Source organism: Phyllobates terribilis, unplaced genomic scaffold (assembly GCF_046119375.1).
Source record: "Phyllobates terribilis strain yellow unplaced genomic scaffold, ASM4611937v1 Scaffold_2__4_contigs__length_985480577, whole genome shotgun sequence".
Taxonomy (NCBI): Eukaryota; Metazoa; Chordata; class Amphibia; order Anura; family Dendrobatidae; genus Phyllobates; species Phyllobates terribilis.
This window is the reverse complement of record NW_027362762.1, coordinates 778,780,712-778,800,637: the sequence shown is the minus strand read 5'-3', so window position 1 is coordinate 778,800,637 and position 19,926 is coordinate 778,780,712. Positions and strand designations below refer to the sequence as shown.

Genomic DNA, 19,926 nt, shown 5'->3' with positions numbered 1-19,926 from the left:
TCCTGATGTGCTGTGCACATGATGCGGAAATTTCCGCTCAGGATTGTCATTGCGTTTAAAAACGCAGCATGTCCTTTCTATGCAGCGTTTCCCGCCCATTGAGTTTAATTGAACCGCAGCAAATCCGCAGGTATAATATTTATACCTGTGGATTTGCTGCAGTTCAATTAAAGTCAATAGGCCGCAAAAACGCTGCATAGAGTGGTACCGGGGTCAGCTGGGGATGACTACTACTCCCATCATCCGACCGCCGGTCCCGCTGATAACGGCAAGAGAGGCGTGGCTAACGGGAGTAGTAGTCTCCTCAGCCGAACCGGGACTGCATGCAGTGTAAAAAAAACAAAAACAAAAAAACAAAACACTAATCTCACCTGTCCGGTGCTCCCCGGTGTCCTCGCGATGTCCCCCGGTGTCCTGATCCCTTGGTGGCCGGCAGTGCACTGCCGAGAGCGCTCTCGCTCCTGGCAGTGTAAATCGCTGCGCTGCCAGGACCTGAGGTCACATGAGCTCTCCGCTGATCTTCAGCTGAGAGCTCATGTGACCTCACTTTATGGCATCGGTGATGCGTGGGACCATTCTCAAGATTGTTCCCACGTACCACTGATGAGGTCCCTCCCGTACATTATAAGGGCTCAGTGACTCTGGTCATTCCCGTGTAGCGTACGGGCTCAGTGACTCTGGTCATTCCCGTGTAGCGTACGGGCTTAGGGACTCTGGTCATTCCCGTGTAGCGTACGGGCTCGGTGACTCTGGTCATTCCCGTGTAGCGTACGGGCTCGGTGACTCTGGTCATTCCCGTGTAGCGTACGGGCTCGGTGACTCTGGTCATTCCCGTGTAGCGTACGGGCTCGGTGACTCTGGTCATTCCCGTGTAGCGTACGGGCTCGGTGACTCTGGTCATTCCCGTGTAGCGTACGGGCTCGGTGACTCTGGTCATTCCCGTGTAGCGTACGGGCTCGGTGACTCTGGTCATTCCCGTGTAGCGTACGGGCTCGGTGACTCTGGTCATTCCCGTGTAGCGTACGGGCTCGGTGACTCTGGTCATTCCCGTGTAGCGTACGGGCTCGGTGACTCTGGTCATTCCCGTGTAGCGTACGGGCTCGGTGACTCTGGTCATTCCCGTGTAGCGTACGGGCTCGGTGACTCTGGTCATTCCCGTGTAGCGTACGGGCTCGGTGACTCTGGTCATTCCCGTGTAGCGTACGGGCTCGGTGACTCTGGTCATTCCCGTGTAGCGTACGGGCTCGGTGACTCTGGTCATTCCCGTGTAGCGTACGGGCTCGGTGACTCTGGTCATTCCCGTGTAGCGTACGGGCTCGGTGACTCTGGTCATTCACGTGTAGCGTACGGGCTCGGTGACTCTGGTCATTCCCGTGTAGCGTACGGGCTCGGTGACTCGGGTGTCTCCCTTTGATTCCTGTAGACAGTTGCAGCTTTCCCTACTACATTACTTGGCATATTTCTGTGCTTATCAGATTACTACATCTGGATGCTGTTTGCTGCCTATAATCGAGTCCTGTACTGAGTTCAGCATCTAATTTGCTAAGCCTTACTTTCTTCACGTTGATTTGAATAGGGCGTGGCTCTGCAGTACCCAGCTGCGGCCACTATAGTTTTGCCGGGGCTGCAGTGTTTTGTGGCAGAATCCAGGAACTTCTGTAAACAGCTGATCTTTGGGTGGCGGGTGTCACACCTCCATGATCATATAGTGATGGCCTACCATAAGATAGCCATCAATAAAGAAGTAGTGGCCAACCCCTTTAATTACACTGTTGGTCGTCGCCTTTATTACATGCTGACCAACTTGAGAGCTAGTTACACAGATCCATCAACTTCATCATTTGTAAATCTAGGGATAGATCTTGTATAATTTATGATTTGATTGCATTTGTTGTGACAAAAGGATCTGGCTCTTTTTAAAATGCTGTTATAGTGTCGGCCATTACTACCTCTTGAGGTCGGCTTTCCACAATCTGACTGCTCTGACTGTAAAGAACCCTTTCCTGTTTAGATGATAAAATCGCCTTTCTTCCACGCAAGTGTAATAGATGTCCCCTGGTCCTTTATAAGGTCCTTAGAAAGAATGTCATGTGCCAGTCCTTTGTATTGACTACACCTGTATTTATACATATACATGAGATCTCCTCAGAGCTAAATAAGTTACTCTTTAAAGTGATAAACCTTTTTTTAATGATTTTCTCTTGTTATGCTGCAGATTTTGACTTGTCAGAAGCGCTTGGGCCAGATGGTAAGACTGACTTCATTATTCATTATTCTGTATGAATGAGTTTGAATTGCTTTTATTAAACATACAGGTCCTGATTCATCAAGACTACCCATTTTCTCGCCAGTGTTAATAAGGGGGCGTGGTGGAGTCAGAGGTGCACGCTTCTTCATGAATCTGGAGCATCTGACGAGTGATGTGTGCCTCCATGTGCTATGCCAGAAATCTTACTCCAGTTAGTGACTGGAGTAAAATTTCAGGTGTAGGGAACGCCACGGCTCATAATAAATTAGACGAGCTGTGGCGTCACGCTCCGTTCCACCATAGCTCCGCCAATTTCTCAGAGCTGGGAGAAACTGGTGTGAGAGCGCCAGAAGTCACAGAATTTTGGTGCAACTCTGAGTTGCGCCAAAATTTTGCGACTTTTCAAAGCTTTTATGCCAGTTTTTGTCTGTAAAAGTTTTGCATTGGGATCAAAGTATTTTTAAATGAGGATTCAGAAACGTAGAGAAAAACATGATAATCAGGCAAGTTTTTTCCATTTTTACACTTTTTAAATAGAATCCTGACTCCAAATTTAAAGAGAACCTGTCAGCAGCATTTTACTAAGTAAAGGACAGACAGAGCCTTATTGGCGCTGTCATACTGATATAAATAGTACCTCTGGTGAAGAAATCAATTTCGTTAATTTTTTTTAATCCTTTGAAGTTTCTATGTATTCTTATCTTCATGCATCGGGGCGGGCCTGCGGGTAGGGTCTTCAGCTCTGTTCTATCCCCTTGATGTGCCTGGGTGTCTTTTTTTTTTTCTTTGAAATTTCGGGCAGGCGCAGTCCTAGTCGAGGGCGGCACTTGCGCAGATTTGAGCTCTTGAAAGTCTCCAGGAAAATGGCACTGGTTGCTGCACATGCATAGATTGCTCAGTGCCACCGCTGCCATTTTACTGAAGCCCACCATTAGATCAATCTGTGCAAGCACCGCTCACAGCGAGGACTAATAGTGGGCTTCAGTAAAATGGTGCCGGTTGCACTAATCAATCTGCGCATGCACAGCTGCCGGAAGTAACACATTGCTGGAATCAGGGTCTCTGCCCCTATATTATGCTGCTATCAAATGACATAGTAAAGGCCAGTTGATAGATTCCCGTTAACATAATCTGACAAGGCCCTTGGAACCCCATCAATCACACCTTCTGGCATGTGTACAGGACATAGCAGAAATGATCAATCATTTATAACTGCTCATGCAGGCTCTCTACAGTAACTGAAACTTGATGTGTTTTGTTTTTTATTTTACAATATCCATTTTTTTCATTATCCTATTTTATTCTAGGAAACAAAAAAGACTAAATGGAATATTTAATCAGAAATTTAAGTATTTGTATAATTTTTTTTTATATTGGTGTGTGACCTAATAGTGAAATTCTGCAGCACACATACTAGGCTGACCTTTTTGTTTTTTCCTGGAGATCTTTTACCTGCTCTGCTGTATAGCCTGGGACAGAATTTGCATGCTCATCTCTTTTTCAATAGTATGGGAAGATTTGACGTCAACTCTGCAATACTGCTGGAGATCTAGATGAGGCAGGAGAACAGTATTATACACCCAGATGTATGCATCTCATCATTTTGAAGCCGCGTACACTGGGTTTGTCAGAATAGTGTGTAGGCTGCTTTGTACTTTGACAAGTATTAAATGAAGTACAACACCATGAGAACATAGCCTAAAGGATATGGTGACTTTTCACATTTGTTTTCCATAGAGGTGAAACCAACTTCAAAACCTCAACCTGGTCCAGGTCCAGGTCCAGGTGATGGTGCTCTAGATGAGTTAGATGGTAAGTCCTTTTGCTGCATACCTGTATTAGGAATCCAGCTTCTGTTCTTTCCACATTTTTCTGGTCGATTTCTTTAATTTTGATGATAACGTCTTTTTTTTTTTTTTTTTCTCTGTAGGTCTTGGCTTTGGTGATACCGGAGGAGCATCCGGTAAGTATGATTTTATAAGATCCATATTAAAGTGGTAAAGTCTGCTTCTGCCGGCCTGAGAATTGTTATAATCAATATGTTTTTTTTATTTTGAATCTTTTTTTTTTTTTTTTATCTTCTCCTTTTTTAAGATGTACCTAAGAAGCCAACTACAAAACCTCCATCTGTTGTACATGGTGGTGGTGGTGATGATGATGGTAAGCAGTTTTAATCTTTTGATGTCTGTGAGTGACCCTATAGGTATAAACTGGTATAGTTTTTATGGCGGAAGACTTTCCTTCCTTTAAGGAAGAACAAAACAAATATCTGTCCTGGAACACACTAGTTTATTTCTAATACAGTATCTCTATATATGAGAAACTTGGGAAACCTTTCCGTGATTGTGGATTACATTAGCGCTGCTTTTAATATTTAAGGCTTGGTTTCCCATCGAGAGAACTTATCAGCTTTACTGAGTGGAGTGGAGAGGAGTGAATATTCAAGCTCTTTAATAGCGGGCACAAGCAACCGCCCAGCCTCTGCAGGAGCCACGGCTGTGGCTACAGTGTGCGCGCTATTAAGGAGAATGAATAGTCACTACTCCCCACGTTCATAGTCCCGGCATGGGGAGCTGTGTCTATTCCGGCAGCTGACATCGCCATGTGAGGGCGCATGGCAGTGACGTCATGCACTGCTCACACGGGGAGATTAGCTGCTGGCAGCAGGACAGGACGCAGCACTGGAGCAGAAGGAAGGTGAGTAGAATCTTTTTCTTTTTTTTTTTTTTTTTTTTTGTGTGCAGCGTGATGGGGGATGAGGGGTGGCCATGCATACCATGGTGGGGGATGAGGGGTGGCCATGCATACCAAGGTGGGGGATGAGGGGTGGCCAAGCATACCAAGGTGGGGGATGAGGGGTGGCCAAGCATACCAAGGTGGGGGATGAGGGGTGGCCATGCATACCAAGGTGGGGGATGAGGGGTGGCCATGCATACCAAGGTGGGGGATGAGGGGTGGCCATGCATACCAAGGTGGGGGATGAGGGGTGGCCATGCATACCAAGGTGGGGGATGAGGGGTGGCCATGCATACTGGGGGGGGGGGGGGTGGGTGGATGTTACTAGAACAGTGCATGACCACATTTTTTGCTTCAATTTTTTTTTCTATTTTCCTCCTCTAAAACCTAGGTGTGTCTTTATAGTCAGAAAAATATGGTACTTACAAAAAATTGTGTCAGGAGAGCTAACAGGTCTTTTAACCACTTTACAGACTGTGCTATATTTGTGCGCACAAGGCTGTAACCCCCGGTTCAGCGCGAGCTCCGGCGCTGAGCCCGCACTGAACCAAGCACGTGTCAGCTGATTCTTACAGCTGACATGTGCCCGCAACAGCCACGGGTGGAATCAAGATCCACCCGCAGCTGTTAACATGTTAAATGCCGCTGTCAATCTCTGACAGCGGTATTTAACATCGCCGGGCCGGAGGCGCGTCACTTACCCCGCCCATCGGTGACCCCGTCACGTGATCGCGGGTCACTGATGGGTGGGCATGACAACCCTGGGTGTGCAGCAGACTCCAGTGGTTGTCATGAGCTGATCGCTATGAGCGCCACCTAGTGGTCAGCGCTCCTAGCACAGGACCATTTCTGCTACATAGAGGTGATCTGCTGATCACCTCTATGTAGCAGAGACGATCAGACAAGTGCTGCTTCTAGTCTCCTATGGAGACTATAGAAGCAAGCAAAAAGTGAAAAAAAAAATGTTTTTCAAAATATTAAAAAAATATAAAAGTTTAAATCACCCCCCTTTCGCCCCATTCAAAATAAAACAAAAAAACCCCCCACATACACATTTGGTATCGCCGCGTTCAGAATCGCTGGATCTATCAATATAAAAAAATTTATTCGATCGGTAAACTGCGTAACGAGATAAAAATTCTAAACGCCAGAATTACGTTTTTTTGGTCGCCGCAACATTGCAATAACGGACGATCAAAACATCGGATCTACCCCAAAATGGTATCAATAAAAATTTCAGCTCGGCGCGCAAAAAATAAGCCCTCACCCAGCCCCAGATCCCGAAAAATGGAGACGAAACGGGTCTCGGAAAAGGGCTTTTTTCTTTTTTATATAGCAAACTTTGGAATTTTTTTCCACCACTTAAATAAAAAAGAACCTATACATGTTTGGTGTCTACGAACTCGTAATGACCTGGAGAATATTAATGGCAGGTCAGTTTTAGCATTCAGTGAACGTGGTAAAAAAATAAAAGTGGTATTGCACTTTTTTTTCAAATTCAGCGCATTTGGATTTTTTTTCTCGTACACGATAATGGTAAATCTAGTAATGGCGTTGAAAAGTACAACTCATCCCGCAAAAAATAAGCCCTCAAATGCTATGGCTCTGGGAACAAGGGGAGCAAAAAATGAAAATGCAAAAAACTGAAAATCCAAGGGTTGCAAAAGGGTTAAGCATGAAAAATGTATAGAAATAGAAAGCTGTTTGAATGTAATCATCGTGTTGTAGATAATATTGATCAGAACAACTTACAAGTATAATAAACGTTGTGGTTTACAGTCTGTTTTCTTGATTTATTGCAGGATTCAGCTTGGAAGATGCTATTGGCAAAGATGGTAAAAACATACAAACATCTTCATATATGTATTTATGAATGTGTGTATATATATATTTTATATATATATTAATACACACTGCCTTGGAAGAATATTCATACTTATTGTACTTCTTCACATTGCACCCACAAACAAATGTATTTTATGTGATATACCAACGCAAAGTAGCAAATATTTGTGAAGCATAAAGGAAACGATACATGGTCTTCTAATTGTTTTAAAAATCTATATCTGAAAATTAAGCCGTTCATTTGTATTCAGCCCCCTGTAGTTTGAACCTCTAAATAAAATCCTGAATGACAGATTACCCCAAAAGTCACAAATAGTAAATGAAGTCCACCTGTGTATAATTTATTCAGTATAACTACAGCCATTCTGTGAAAGCCTCAGATGTTTGCTTGGTGTGTTCCTTAGGGATCAAACAGCATCATGAAAACTAACAGTCTCAGACAGGTCAGATATAAAGTTGTGGAGAAGAGTAAAACTGGGTTAGGTTATTTAAAAAAAAAAAAAAAAGCTCTGAACATCTCACGGAGCACTGTTCAGTCAATCATCCAAAACTTGGAGTATGGCACAACTGCAAACCTACCTAGACATGGCCGTCCACCTAAACTGACATCCCAGGCAAGGAGAGCACTAATTAGAGAATCAGCCAAGATGCCCATGGCCACTGTTTAGGAGCTGCAGAGATCCACAGCTCATGTGGGAGAACTTGTTCACAGGACATCTATTAGGCCGGAGTCTCATGAGCATATAAAAAAAAAAAAATCTGTCCCATTCTCATCCAGGAAAGTGGGACAATTTTTTTTTCTCACTTGTCATCTGTGTGCAGTCCGTATGAAATCCATTTCTTTACTCAGCAGCTATTCATTGTTTATAAGACATTTACAGATTCCCATCTTACAGAATTACATTATATCTGTAAAAATCAGATGCCATAGTGGTGTTTATGGCATCCGTTTTTTTTTTATAATTTTTTTTTTCTCGCACTCATCCTATTTCGGAGTCAAATCTCAGCATGCTACGATTATTTATTCACGCTGAATACAGCTGAGAAAAAATACTCAGATCTGCATTGCCTCATTGAATAACATTGGTCCGAGTGCAAATCCTTTTTTTATCGGATGAGCCCATAGTCGTATGCTCCACAAATCTGGCCTTTATGGAAGAGTGGCCAGAAACAATCCATAAGTCATGTTTGCAGTTAGCAAAAAGCCATGTAGGGGACACAGATAGTATAAGTGGAAGAAGGTGCTCTGCTCAGATGAGACCAAAGTAGAACTTTTTGGACTAAAGGCAAAACGCTATGTATGGTGGAAAACTAATACTGCACATCACCCTGAAGACACCATTCTCCCCAATAAACATGGTGGTGACAGAATCATGCTGTGGAGAGACTTCTCTTCAGAAGGGACAGAGAAGCTGGTCAAAGTTGATTGGATTATGGATGCAGCTAAATACAGGGCACTGTTAGAGGAAAACCTGTTAGAGGCTGCAGAACTCTTTAGACTGGGGCGTGGTTCACCTTCTAGCAGGACAACGACCCTAAAATTACTGCCAGAGCTACAATGGATGGTTTAGATCCAAGCATAATCATGTGTGTGAATGGCCCAGTCACAGTTCAGGCCTAAATCCCATTGCAAATCTGTGGCAAGACTTGAAAATTGCTGTTCACAGACCACGTCCTCCAATCTCACTGAGCTAGAGCTAGTGTGCAAAGAATAATGGGCAAAAATATCATCCTCTAGATGTGCAAAGCTGGTAGAGACATACCTTCAAAGACTTGCTGCAGTAATTGCAGCAGAAGTGTTCCTATAAAGTATTGACCAAGGGGGGCTGAATCCAAATGCATGTCTCAATTTTCAGATTTATATTTTTGAAATATTTAGAAAACAATATCATTTCCTTTACACTTCACAAAATATTTGCTACTTTGTGTTGGTATGTCACATAAAATCCCAATAAAACACATTTAGGTTTATGGGTGTAACGTGAAAAAAAAAATATGGAAAAGTTGACTGGGTATGAATACTCTTTCAAGGCACTGTGTGTGTATTATTTATACACACATACATACTATGTTAGGATACTTTTCTGTTTATCTTCTGTAATCATGACGAGTTTTACAAGACAAAGTGCACGTGGTGAAGGTGACCATACATGGAGGTAGTTAACGGCAAAAATAAGATTGTTGATCTTAATTATTAATTTAAAACTTTTAGCTGTTTGGTTAGCTTTCTGCCATCTCTTCTTCTCCTGGTGAGCCTTCCCATTGTGTAGAAGGCAAGACCTAATGCATCTTATCCACTTGACAGCAATGCGGCTACTAAGATGGCTCCATTCCTTCACTGAGGATCATCTTGCAGGATTGTGTGCTACCATGGCTATTAATCTGCCTGCAGTCAATGTGCCTTCCTATTTAACAGAATTTGGTTAAAATAGGACACCAGTTTCATCTCCTTTATCTGCAAAATCTCTTATTAGTATTTTAATAACTGTACATTAAGAACAGGGTTTATACATAACTATAATGTCTGTAAAGCGCTGTGGAATTAATGGCGCTATATAAGTGAGTAAAATAAATAAACTACAAAAAGTATAACTGAAGGTTTCAAATGAGGGAGTGAGTCTGACTAGTTGGGAAAGTGAATTCCAGACTAGGGGAGAAGCATAGGAGAAATATTAGAGACTGTTATGTGACCAAATAAACAAGATCAGAGGAAGAGAGTCTTGCCAGGAATTGTCCTGCATGTACAGTACAGACCAAAAGTTTGGACACGCCTCATTTTAAAGATTTTTCAGTATTTTCATGACTTTGAAAATTGTACATTCACACTGAAGGCATCAAAACTACGAATTAACACATGTGGAATTATATACTTAACAAAAAAGTGTGAAACAACTGAAAATATGTCTTATATTCTAGGTTCTTCAAAGTAGCCACCTTTTGCTTTGATAACTGCTTTGCACACTCTTGGCATTCTCTTGATGAGCTTCAAGAGGTAGTCACCGGAAATGGTCTTCCAACAATCTTGAAGGAGTTCCCAGAGATGCTTAGCACTTGTTGGCCCTTTTGCCTTCACTCTGCTGTCCAGCTCACCCCAAACCATCTCGATTGGGTTCAGGTCTGGTGACCGTGGAGGCCAGGTCATCTGGCGTAGCACCCCATCACTCTCCACCTTGGTCAAATAGCCCTTACAAAGCCTGGAGGTGTGTTTGGGGTCATTGTCCTGTTGAAAAATAAATGTTGGTCCAACTAAACGCAAACCGGATGGAATAGCATGCCGCTGCAAGATGCTGTGGTAGCCATGCTGGTTCAGTATGCCTTCAATTTTGGTTAAATCCCCAACAGTGTCACCAGCAAAGCACCCCACACCATCACACCTCCTCCTCCATGCTTAACGGTGGGAACCAGGCATGTAGAGTCCATCCGTTCACCTTTTCTGCGTCGCACAAAGACACGGTGGTTGGAACCAAAGATCTCAAATTTGGACTCATCAGACCAAAGCACAGATTTCCACTGGTCTAATGTCCATTCCTTGTGTTCTTTAGCCCAAACAAGTCTCTTCTGCTTGTTGCCTGTCCTTAGCAGTGGTTTCCTAGCAGCTATTTTACCATGAAGGCCTGCTGCACAAAGTCTCCTCTTAACAGTTGTTGTAGAGATGTGTCTGCTGCTAGAACTCTGTGTGGCATTGACCTGGTCTCTAATCTGAGCTGCTGTTAACCTGCGATTTCTGAGGCTGGTGACTCGGAGAAACTTATCCTCAGAAGCAGAGGTGAATCTTGGTCTTCCTTTCCTGGGACGGTCCTCATGTGAGCCAGTTTCTTTGTAGCGCTTGATGGTTTTTGCAACTGCACTTGGGGACACTTTCAAAGTTTTCCCAATTTTTCGCACTGATTGACCTTCATTTCTTAAAGTAATGATGGCCACTCGTTTTTCTTTACTTAGCTGCTTTTTTCTTGCCATAATACAAATACTAACAGTCTATTCAGTAGGACTATCAGCTGTGTATCCACCAGACTTCTGCACAACACAACTGATGGTCCCAACCCCATTTATGAGGCAAGAAATCCCACTTATTAAACCTGACAGGGCACACCTGTGAAGTGAAAACCATTTCCGGTGACTACCTCTTGAAGCTCATCAAGAGAATGCCAAGAGTGTGCAAAGCAGTCATCAAAGCAAAAGGTGGCTACTTTGAAGAACCTAGAATATAAGACATATTTTCAGTTGTTTCACACTTTTTTGTTAAGTATATAATTCCACATGTGTTAATTCATAGTTTTGATGCCTTCAGTGTGAATGTACAATTTTCAAAGTCATGAAAATACAGAAAATCTTTAAATGAGGAGGTGTGTCCAAACTTTTGGTCTGTACTATACATTATAAAGATTGTCGGCTATCCTATTGTATGAATAGCCAAATGGGAGGAAACGTTCATCCGCACAGTTATGTAATGTCATGTAGACATATGGCATTAATCATGTGCAAATGTTTTAACTGCAGCTAGTTATCTCCGTGATGTACTCTGAACATATGGTTATCTCTCATCTCCCCTCCCTGTAGTGGCCATGTCTTGCCTCCCCTCCTCCACTCTGCATGTGATCACCCCCCCCTCCCCTTATAACTGAAGGGGCTGTGCTGCACATATAGGACAGCAGACCCCACGCTGTCCTCTGCTGAGTAGTCTGGTGAATGTGAAGACATTGAGTAATTCCAGTACCACCTTGCGGCATGCAGAGCTATAAATACAGGTGATGTCTGAGTGAAGAATTATGGGATCGCTATTCTCTTGATGGGGATCCCGCCCACAGCATGCCCCGGCAGTATGGCTATTCAGAAGCCGTACATAGCCGAAACTGAATAATAACTACTTCCGGACTATGGTGCCATTTTCTGATTAGTTGTAGGCATTTTTTTCGTACTTGGGTGCTTTCCTGTTATTTGTAGACTCTGAAAACTCCTTTTAAATGTAAAGGTCCCACAAATATTGACGGGTGTCTGTAACCCTAAAAACTCAAATTAAAGTATTGCTATTATTACTATGGGGGACTTTGTACCAATAAAAATCATACTTGTAGTGCAGATTTGAGTTATTGCGTTTTGCATAAAAAAAGGTTTTATTTGCTATGTAAATGAGGGGGATCCTTGGTGCACCCTTGGCGTGGCCGAGAGCTCAGGGCACCATTCTGCCCCCTCAATCACAATCCTCAACATCCCCTTTATGTTGATTGACTGCCCTACCTAAATTGAATCTTGGGCCCTGCACAGACTGACACTGGTTCTTTCTGTACAGTGAGTGCGCTGTAGTTATGCCCACGGCTGCTTGACTGATATCCTTCTTTGTAGCGCGTGTGCTGAGCAGGAGGTCCATCAAGGAGCATTGCTAGTGATTACATAGTGCGTCATGACTGAAACTGAGCGGCTGCAGGGAGAATAGAACTTCATTTTCCTTTTGCAGCTGAACTTCCAGTTAGATAACCACATATATATCTAAAAAATTATAGCCTTGCAGATTAACGCTGTGTCTGCAGGTAACTACTGTTCTTTGATAAGTTCCCATTAAAAATGTCTTGGACTCAGAAGTCCTTTTACTCCGGATCAGTGGAAAAACTTGAACTCTGCCAGACTGTATTGAAGATGCTCCCGACTGTCTATGTCTCCTGGGCAAGGACAAAATTCATATGCCTATTAAAGCAGCTCTGTCACTAGATTTCATAGACCTGATGAAGCTACTGTACTTGCGGTCAAAATGGTTGTAAAATCCTAATGTTGGAATATGCATTTTATGAGTGCATCTTAAAGAAGCTCATGAGCCCAAATGTTTTCAGTCTCCTCCCACCCAGCCTGACTGACAGCTGCAGCTTGTGCTGAGCAGTGTGAGATCTCAGCAGCAGGGATGAGGACACTTCACTAAGGAGCAGAGAATAAAACTATTCATTTTCAGAGTAACTACACCAACCGGATAACATCTAAGAGATGCATATTTGATTTATCTGCCCAATTTGTATTGTGAAATCTGGTGACAGATCCGCATTAAATGCCCCAACATGTCCTATTACTTAATATCCTGCTGTAGCTGTCCTGTGAATTACTCGCGTATTTATCATGCGTGCCTGGAGGGTGTTATGCTTTTATATCCCAGGGTGCCCAGAACTGTTCCTCTCTGGGCAGTGTGTTCATGTAAGAACAAAACTTGGACTTTCTTACCTGAGTGTTGTTTTATCTCTTTTATTTTAAAGATACACACAAGCCAACGATGAAACCTCAACCGGGTCAAGGTGGCGGCGGCGGTGGTGGTGGAGGTAGTAAGTAAACTCCTAAATGTGACTTCTCCAAACATATCATGGATATAGCAAGTAGCATCCACATTCATGTGAAGGGGCACAGGGAAATAGTATTCCAGGCCTCAGTAAGGACGGGAGCTGATGGTGATCATCTATGTACAGCATTGGGTGTATGCCTGTGCAGTGTATACAGATAAAGGGCCCATGTGGCGCTACAGATGTTCACCAGAAAAGGTACCCTATAGGCAGCCATGGGGGAAGTGTCTGCTTAAAAGGGCCACTAGGAGGAAGTCAAACATTTATATTGCTTCTCACCGTGAACTCAAAGCGCAGAAAATAAAGAAGTACCCGTATTCTGCTCCTGCTTACTTCCCATCACTGATCTCCACAGTCATGTAATGGGCATTGGTTCTGCAAAACCCATTTAAAGAGATTTTAACAGTAAACACATTTATCACTTATCTGCTTCACACTCATCCTGATCCTCTGTTCCTCCTCTCCACATTCTGCACTGAATGGAGTTACATGGTCGCACATGTGCTGTCGCTCTATTGACTGGTGGAGATCTTCAAGTGCTATACATGAATCTCCATAAAATGTGACTGGAGCAGCTGCATGCGGGTGCGACCATGCGGCCATGCCTCTACTCAGTCCAGGGAGAGGTGATTAACAGGAAATCGGGACGCCTGTTGTAGCGATTGGTTGGGATGCCAGCAATGTGACCTCTAGCAATTCAACAATAGGAGGACATCCAGGGAGGGGAAGACTGTGCTGTCATCAGAAGTATCAATCTAATCTCTAATGTTTGTGGCTGATATTTCCTCTCCATTTTCTTTCCTGTTCAGCGTTTGGTGACGATGATCTTTCTGAACCTGGAATGCACCATGACAACCCTAGTGGTAAGATCTATCTCTACACAATGAGCCACCTGATCTCCGAAATCGTGTACTGTTCATTCCTGCTTTCCTGCATTGCTTCATTATTTCCATATTCATAGTCGATATGTCGTATCATTATTTGTTTTCTTATTTAGAAATTACTATTATACAAAATCTATATTTTGATGGTAAAAAGTACAAATTCACGTCCTATATGAAATAGTAATCTGGGTAGAAGTGGGAGGACTGCGGTACGTTAAATGGAAACCCAGAACAGTGTGGGGGCGTAATAGCTGTCTGACTACACGAGGGATTGAAAGGATTTCCCCAATTATTTCATCTTATTAAAGTGTATTAAGGCGGTCTTCTGCTTTTTCTCATTACGTTACTCTGATATTAATGTTTATTATATTCCTGCTTTTTTTTCTTTGAATGATATCCTCAGCTGTAGTTCTACTACTGATCGTATGTATATACAGTACAGACCAAAAGTTTGGACACACCTTCTCATTTAAAGCTTTTTCTGTATTTTCATGACTATGAAAATTGTACATTCACATTGAAGGCCTCAAAACTATGAATTAACACATGTGGAATTATATACTTAACAACAAAGTGTGAAACAACTGAAAATATGTCTTATATTCTAGGTTCTTCAAAGTAGACACCTTTTGCTTTGATGACTGCTTTGCACACTCTTGGCATTCTCTTGATGAGCTTCAAGAGGTAGTCACCGGAAATGGTTTTCCAATTTTTCTTACTGACTGACCTTCATTTCTTAAAGTAATGATGGCCACTCATTTTTCTTTACTTTTTTCCTGCCATAATACAAATTCTAACAGTCTATTCAGTAGGACTATCAGCTGTGTATCCACCTGACTTCTGCACAACACAACTGATGGTCCCAACCCCATTTATAAGGCAAGAAATCCCACTTATTAAACCTGACAGGGCACACCTGTGAAGTGAAAACCATTTCCGGTGACTACCTCTCGAAGCTCATCAAGAGAATGCCAAGAGTGTGCAAAGCAGTCATCAAAGCAAAAGGTGGCTTCTTTGAAGAACCTAGAATATAAGACATATTTTCAGTTGTTTCACACTGTTTTGTTAACTATATAATTCCACATGTGTTAATTCATAGTTTTGATGCCTTCAGTGTGAATGTACAATTTTCATAGTCATGAAAATACAGAAAAATCTTTAAATGAGAAGGTGTGTCCAAACTTTTGGTCTGTACTGTATGCACTTCGAGCAGTTGTTTTGTATACGTTAAAGGAGTGGTCCGGGACCTAATAATGATAGGTCATCAAAGGCTGAGCCTAAAACCAGTAGCACAATGGCTGTGTTTTTTTTTTTTTGTTTGGGTCAACCCCCTCCTTCCCCTCCAAAAAAACAATCTGAGAAATATCTGATTTGAGTCTGAGTTTGCATGTTTTGCCTTTTGATTTGAGGGTTTCCTCTGGGGATATGCTTTCGTCCCACACCCTGATGTGTTCAGTGGTTTCGGTTTCTTTTATATATGAGTTTTGAGAAATTAGTTTGTGAATAGTGATGAGGGATGACACTCGTACCTATTGAAGTCTGTTGGGCTCTTCACATGTCTGATTTTTTTGGCCTCGTCCAAAATCGCTGACACATGTCTTGAGTGTCTGATCTAAAATGTCTGGCTGCACACAGTGCTTCATAAGATGATTGTACTTTATTCTAGGGGCTTTCCACTTCCCCAGTAGCGGTGATCCTTCCTTCAGCGCCCCGATAGTGGCGACCACTTTTGGAATCCGCAGATTTTAGAAGTGTATGTAATGTAGCAATGCATACATCACGAGTCTATCCAAACGTTTTTGTATGGATCCAGATCTAAGCAGTCTCCGGTCAACTGTGTGCGAACAGATTAATGAACAGCAAACTGTTTCCCAACGTTGGTCAATAGAGAACCCTTTTGTATTTTTAAGTTATATACCTTGGCCCCAGTGGCATGAGGATCCAAATGCTAATTACTTAAAAAATACTTAAAAAAAAAATAAAAAAATTCCTAAAGGGGGTGCAGTTTCCAAAATGTTGACTTTTGGAGTATGTTTCTTGTATGGACTGATGAGAAACATTAGTGCAGTACATGTGAGCCTTTTCTCCCACAATCGGTCTGCGTTACGCAGCAGATCCTGCGGTCGGCAGTTTGTGTTGGTGAATACTAGCTGTGCACAGTGCTGTACAAAGTCCTGTAATCACATTCGTAGAATAGAACAATGTGTAATATGTAAAGTTTACTCCTAAGTGCCCGCTCATCGTCGCAGCTATTGTAAATGGGATTTCCTTACAAGTGCTGGACTTCCTTACTGCTGCATAGTTTTACTATAGACACATTTAATTCTTTACATACCGACTTGTTGTGTTCCTGTTTTTGTACATCACTTGGCAACATCCGCCACAAGAATAAGCTGTGATGACTGTGTAACTCTGTCTGCAGGGAACTTGGCAGCAGTCAAGTAATATAGATTTGTTATTAAAGGGACAGTAAACCTAAAATCTGTGATCAGCTCTGTGCTGAAGGAAGCTAGTACTTTCCTCAGATTGGTGCGTGCAGATATCAGCTGACACACTCCAGTTTTACTACTTGCCTTTAATGATGAAAAACACCAAAGTTACTTACCGGTAGCCTGTTTTTCCTGAACCCATGACAGCACACCTTGAGAGAGGGATCCACCCCATCAAGGACAGGAAACCGTCTGAAATAAAAGGGCGGTACCTCTCCCTCGCTTCAGTTGTTTACAGAGCATTGAGAGGGTCTCCCAAAACGGTTAGACATATAACCAACACCTACAATATATATAACACCCCAAACAGTGCACACCAGGGTGTGAGAAACTGAAAAATAGGGGGGGGGGAAACTACGGGTGATGTCATGTGTTCAGGAAAAACCGGCTATCGGTAAGTAACCTTGGTGTGTTCCCCTCACCCATGACAGCACACCTTGAGAGAATTTGAGAATTATGAGCACCCTAGGGAGGGACTACCGCTTGAAGTACCCTTCTCCCTAAGGTAAGGTCAGAGGAGGACAGATTCAACAGATAGTGTTTATAGAAGGTGGATGGTGTAGACCAAGTAGCAGCTCTACATATCTGATCGATTTAGATGTCTGCCCTCTCTGCCCAGGAGGTTGCGACGGCTCTGGTGGAATGAGCCCTCACATTGTCCGGAGCTGGAACCCCTGTGGACTTATAGGCTAAGCAAATGGCCTCCCTAAGCCACCTAGAAATGGTACCCTTGGACACCCCGTGACCTTTCCTACTCCCCTGAAAGGCCAGGAACAAGGAATGGTCCTTCCTCCATACACTAGTCAGGTTAATGTACTGTAGTAGGGATCTGCTAACATCTAGGTTATGGAATCTAACTTCCCCTGGGTTTTTTGTACTACACTTGTTTAGCAGCAATCCAATCTCCTGGTTACAGTGGAATCTAGATACCACTTTGGGAAGATATGCTGGATCTGGTCGCAAGGTGACCTTATCATAAATTTGCTTTTTACGGAGGATCAACCGAAAGGGCCTGCAGGTCACCCACCCTACGAGCTGATGTTAAGGCCACTAAGAGGATGGTCTTAAGGGTGAGGATCTTTCGAGAGATGTCCTGTAGGGGCTCGAATGCGTCACTGGTAAGTGCGTTCAAGACCAAATTCAGGTCCCAGGAAGCAACTCTAAGGGACCGAACCGGTCTTGCTCTGGTACAGGACTTGATAAATCAAGAGACCCACCTGTTCCCAGCCAAGTTACAATTATAGGTCACCCCTAAGGCTGACACCTGAACTCTGAGTCCCCATGGCTAGACCCAGGTCATGCCCCTTTTCCAGAAACTCCAGGATTCCCTTGATTGGAGGCTTGTCTGATAACGGGGCATCTATAAAATCTAGGAATTTCCCCCAGACTCGGTTATAAATTTTAGTCGTTATTGGTTTCCTACTATCCAGCAGGGTAGAGACTAACCCTGGTGAAAACCCCTTGTTACGTAGTAGTGACCTCTCAAATTCCATGCCGCAAGATGGAATCCCCTGGCTTGGGCGTGGAATACTGGTCCCTGAATGAGAAGGTCCGGCCTCTCTGGTGGAACCCAGGGATCTGAAACCGACATTAGTTGAAGTAGGGAGAACCAAGGCCTCTTGTGCCAAAAAGGGGCTATAAGAATTATTCTTGCACCATCCTCCCGAATCTTCCTCACCACTGCTGGAACCATTACTAATGGGGGGAAAGGCATAGACCTTCCTGAACTTCCAAGGAATCTGGAGGGCATCTACAGCATGGGGATTTTCTGCTGGGTTTAAGGAACAGAATCTGTCTACCTTCCTGTTTGCTCTTGTGGCGAACAGATCTATGTCTGGCTGTCCCCATAACTGGACAATCTGTTGGAAGACCCCCGGGTTTAAGCTCCACTCCCCATCTTAGAGTGTGGCGGCTGAGAAAATCTGCCCTTACGTTTTCCACCCCCCTTATGTGAAGGGCACTGAGGGATGGGAGGTGTTGCTCTGCCAGATGTAGAATTCTGTCTGCCACAGCCATCAGGGAGCGTGACCTTGTTCCTCCCTGGTGATTTGCATAGGCTACTGTTGTCCGGTTGTCGGACCTGACCTGGACTTGGTGACCATGAATGTGAGGAAGGAAGCATATCAGGGATATGCTCAAAGTTCTTTTTAAGTTTGAGGATGCTCCCATTTCGTGGTATGCCCAGTGACCCTGTACTGAGAGCTCTGCTAGATGAGCCCCCCCATCCGGAGCCGCAGTAATCAAATGATCTACTGGTCTGGAACACTACACGCCTGAGGTCAGATTTTTCCTGTCTGTCCACCATGAAAGGGAATCTACAGCTTCTAGGGAGAGAGAGAACTTGCTTTCTAAACGCCCGTTCAAGGACTTCTGCGCTGACAGGACCTCCCACTGAAGAAGTCTCATATGCCCTTGAGCCCATCTGACTGCTGTGAGACAGGCTGTTATAGAGCCCAGGAGGGACATTGCTTCTCATAGGGACATCACTGGAGACTGTATGGCTTTCAAAACTAAATTGATTATTTTGCGGACCTTGTCTTCTGGGAGGAAGCGAGCTTGGAGACGAGAATCCAGGATTAGAGCTAGGAAGACCTGAGTCCTTGAGGGGGTTAATTTTGACTTTTGGGTATTTACCAACCACCCTAGCTGTTGCAATACCGCCGTGACTTCTAGAAGTTGACTGGAGCAGTGGACTTCTGATTTCCCTATTACCAAAAAGACGTCTAAATAGGGAACGATCGCTACGTTTTTGATTCGTAGAAAGGCTGTTACTTCTGCTATTAATTTCGTGAATATTCTCCGGGCTATGGAGAGGCCGAAGGGTAGGGCAGTAAACTGAAAATGTCTCAGCTCTTTCTAAATGAACAGGGCTACTCTCAGATATTTCTGGTAGTCCGGATGAATTGGGACGTGATAATATGCGCCCTTCAAGTCTATTACTGCCATAAAGCAATTGTGGTGCAAGAGCTTCACTGCTGAGCTCACTGACTCAATCTTGAAAGTCTGGTTCTCTTATCAACTGGTTTAAAGAGGTTGATGATGGTCCTTAAGGACCCATTGGGTTTTTTTTATCATTAACAGAGGGGAATAGAATCCCTTCCTCCTTTGTGGTATCGGAACTTCGAGAAGGACCCGTTTCTCTACTAGCCCTAATATTTCTGACTCCAGGGCTATCTGTTCTTCCTGGACCTTCCTCTTGGGGGTAATCATAAAGGTCCGGCGAGGAATCTGGCTGAACCGTATCTTCAGGCCACCACTCACAATATTCAGAATCCAGGGGTTTGATGTAATGGCTTCCCAAGCTGGAATAAAGTGGCGAAAGCCTCTCCCCTAGCACTGGCCTGGCGTCATTGGGAAGACTTTTTTGTATTGGAGGACGGTCCTCCAAACATATAGCCTGACTCCTTCTT

General features: G+C 43.6%; 1 protein-coding gene across 1 annotated transcript in view; it reads left to right on the top strand.

The window, feature by feature from the left end:
• The first annotated feature begins 1,711 nt into the window (after nucleotides 1–1,711).
• LOC141247795 (CD99 antigen-like) overlaps nucleotides 1,712–19,926 on the top strand; it is a 62,359-nt gene continuing 44,144 nt past the window's right edge. Inside the window, exons 1-8 of the mRNA XM_073669270.1 lie at nucleotides 1,712–1,814; nucleotides 2,216–2,248; nucleotides 3,986–4,060; nucleotides 4,179–4,211; nucleotides 4,343–4,408; nucleotides 6,787–6,819; nucleotides 13,063–13,125; nucleotides 13,953–14,006. Of these exons, the coding sequence (XP_073525371.1) occupies nucleotides 1,712–1,814; nucleotides 2,216–2,248; nucleotides 3,986–4,060; nucleotides 4,179–4,211; nucleotides 4,343–4,408; nucleotides 6,787–6,819; nucleotides 13,063–13,125; nucleotides 13,953–14,006 (460 nt within the window). The remainder of the gene's footprint in view (nucleotides 1,815–2,215; nucleotides 2,249–3,985; nucleotides 4,061–4,178; nucleotides 4,212–4,342; nucleotides 4,409–6,786; nucleotides 6,820–13,062; nucleotides 13,126–13,952; nucleotides 14,007–19,926) is intronic.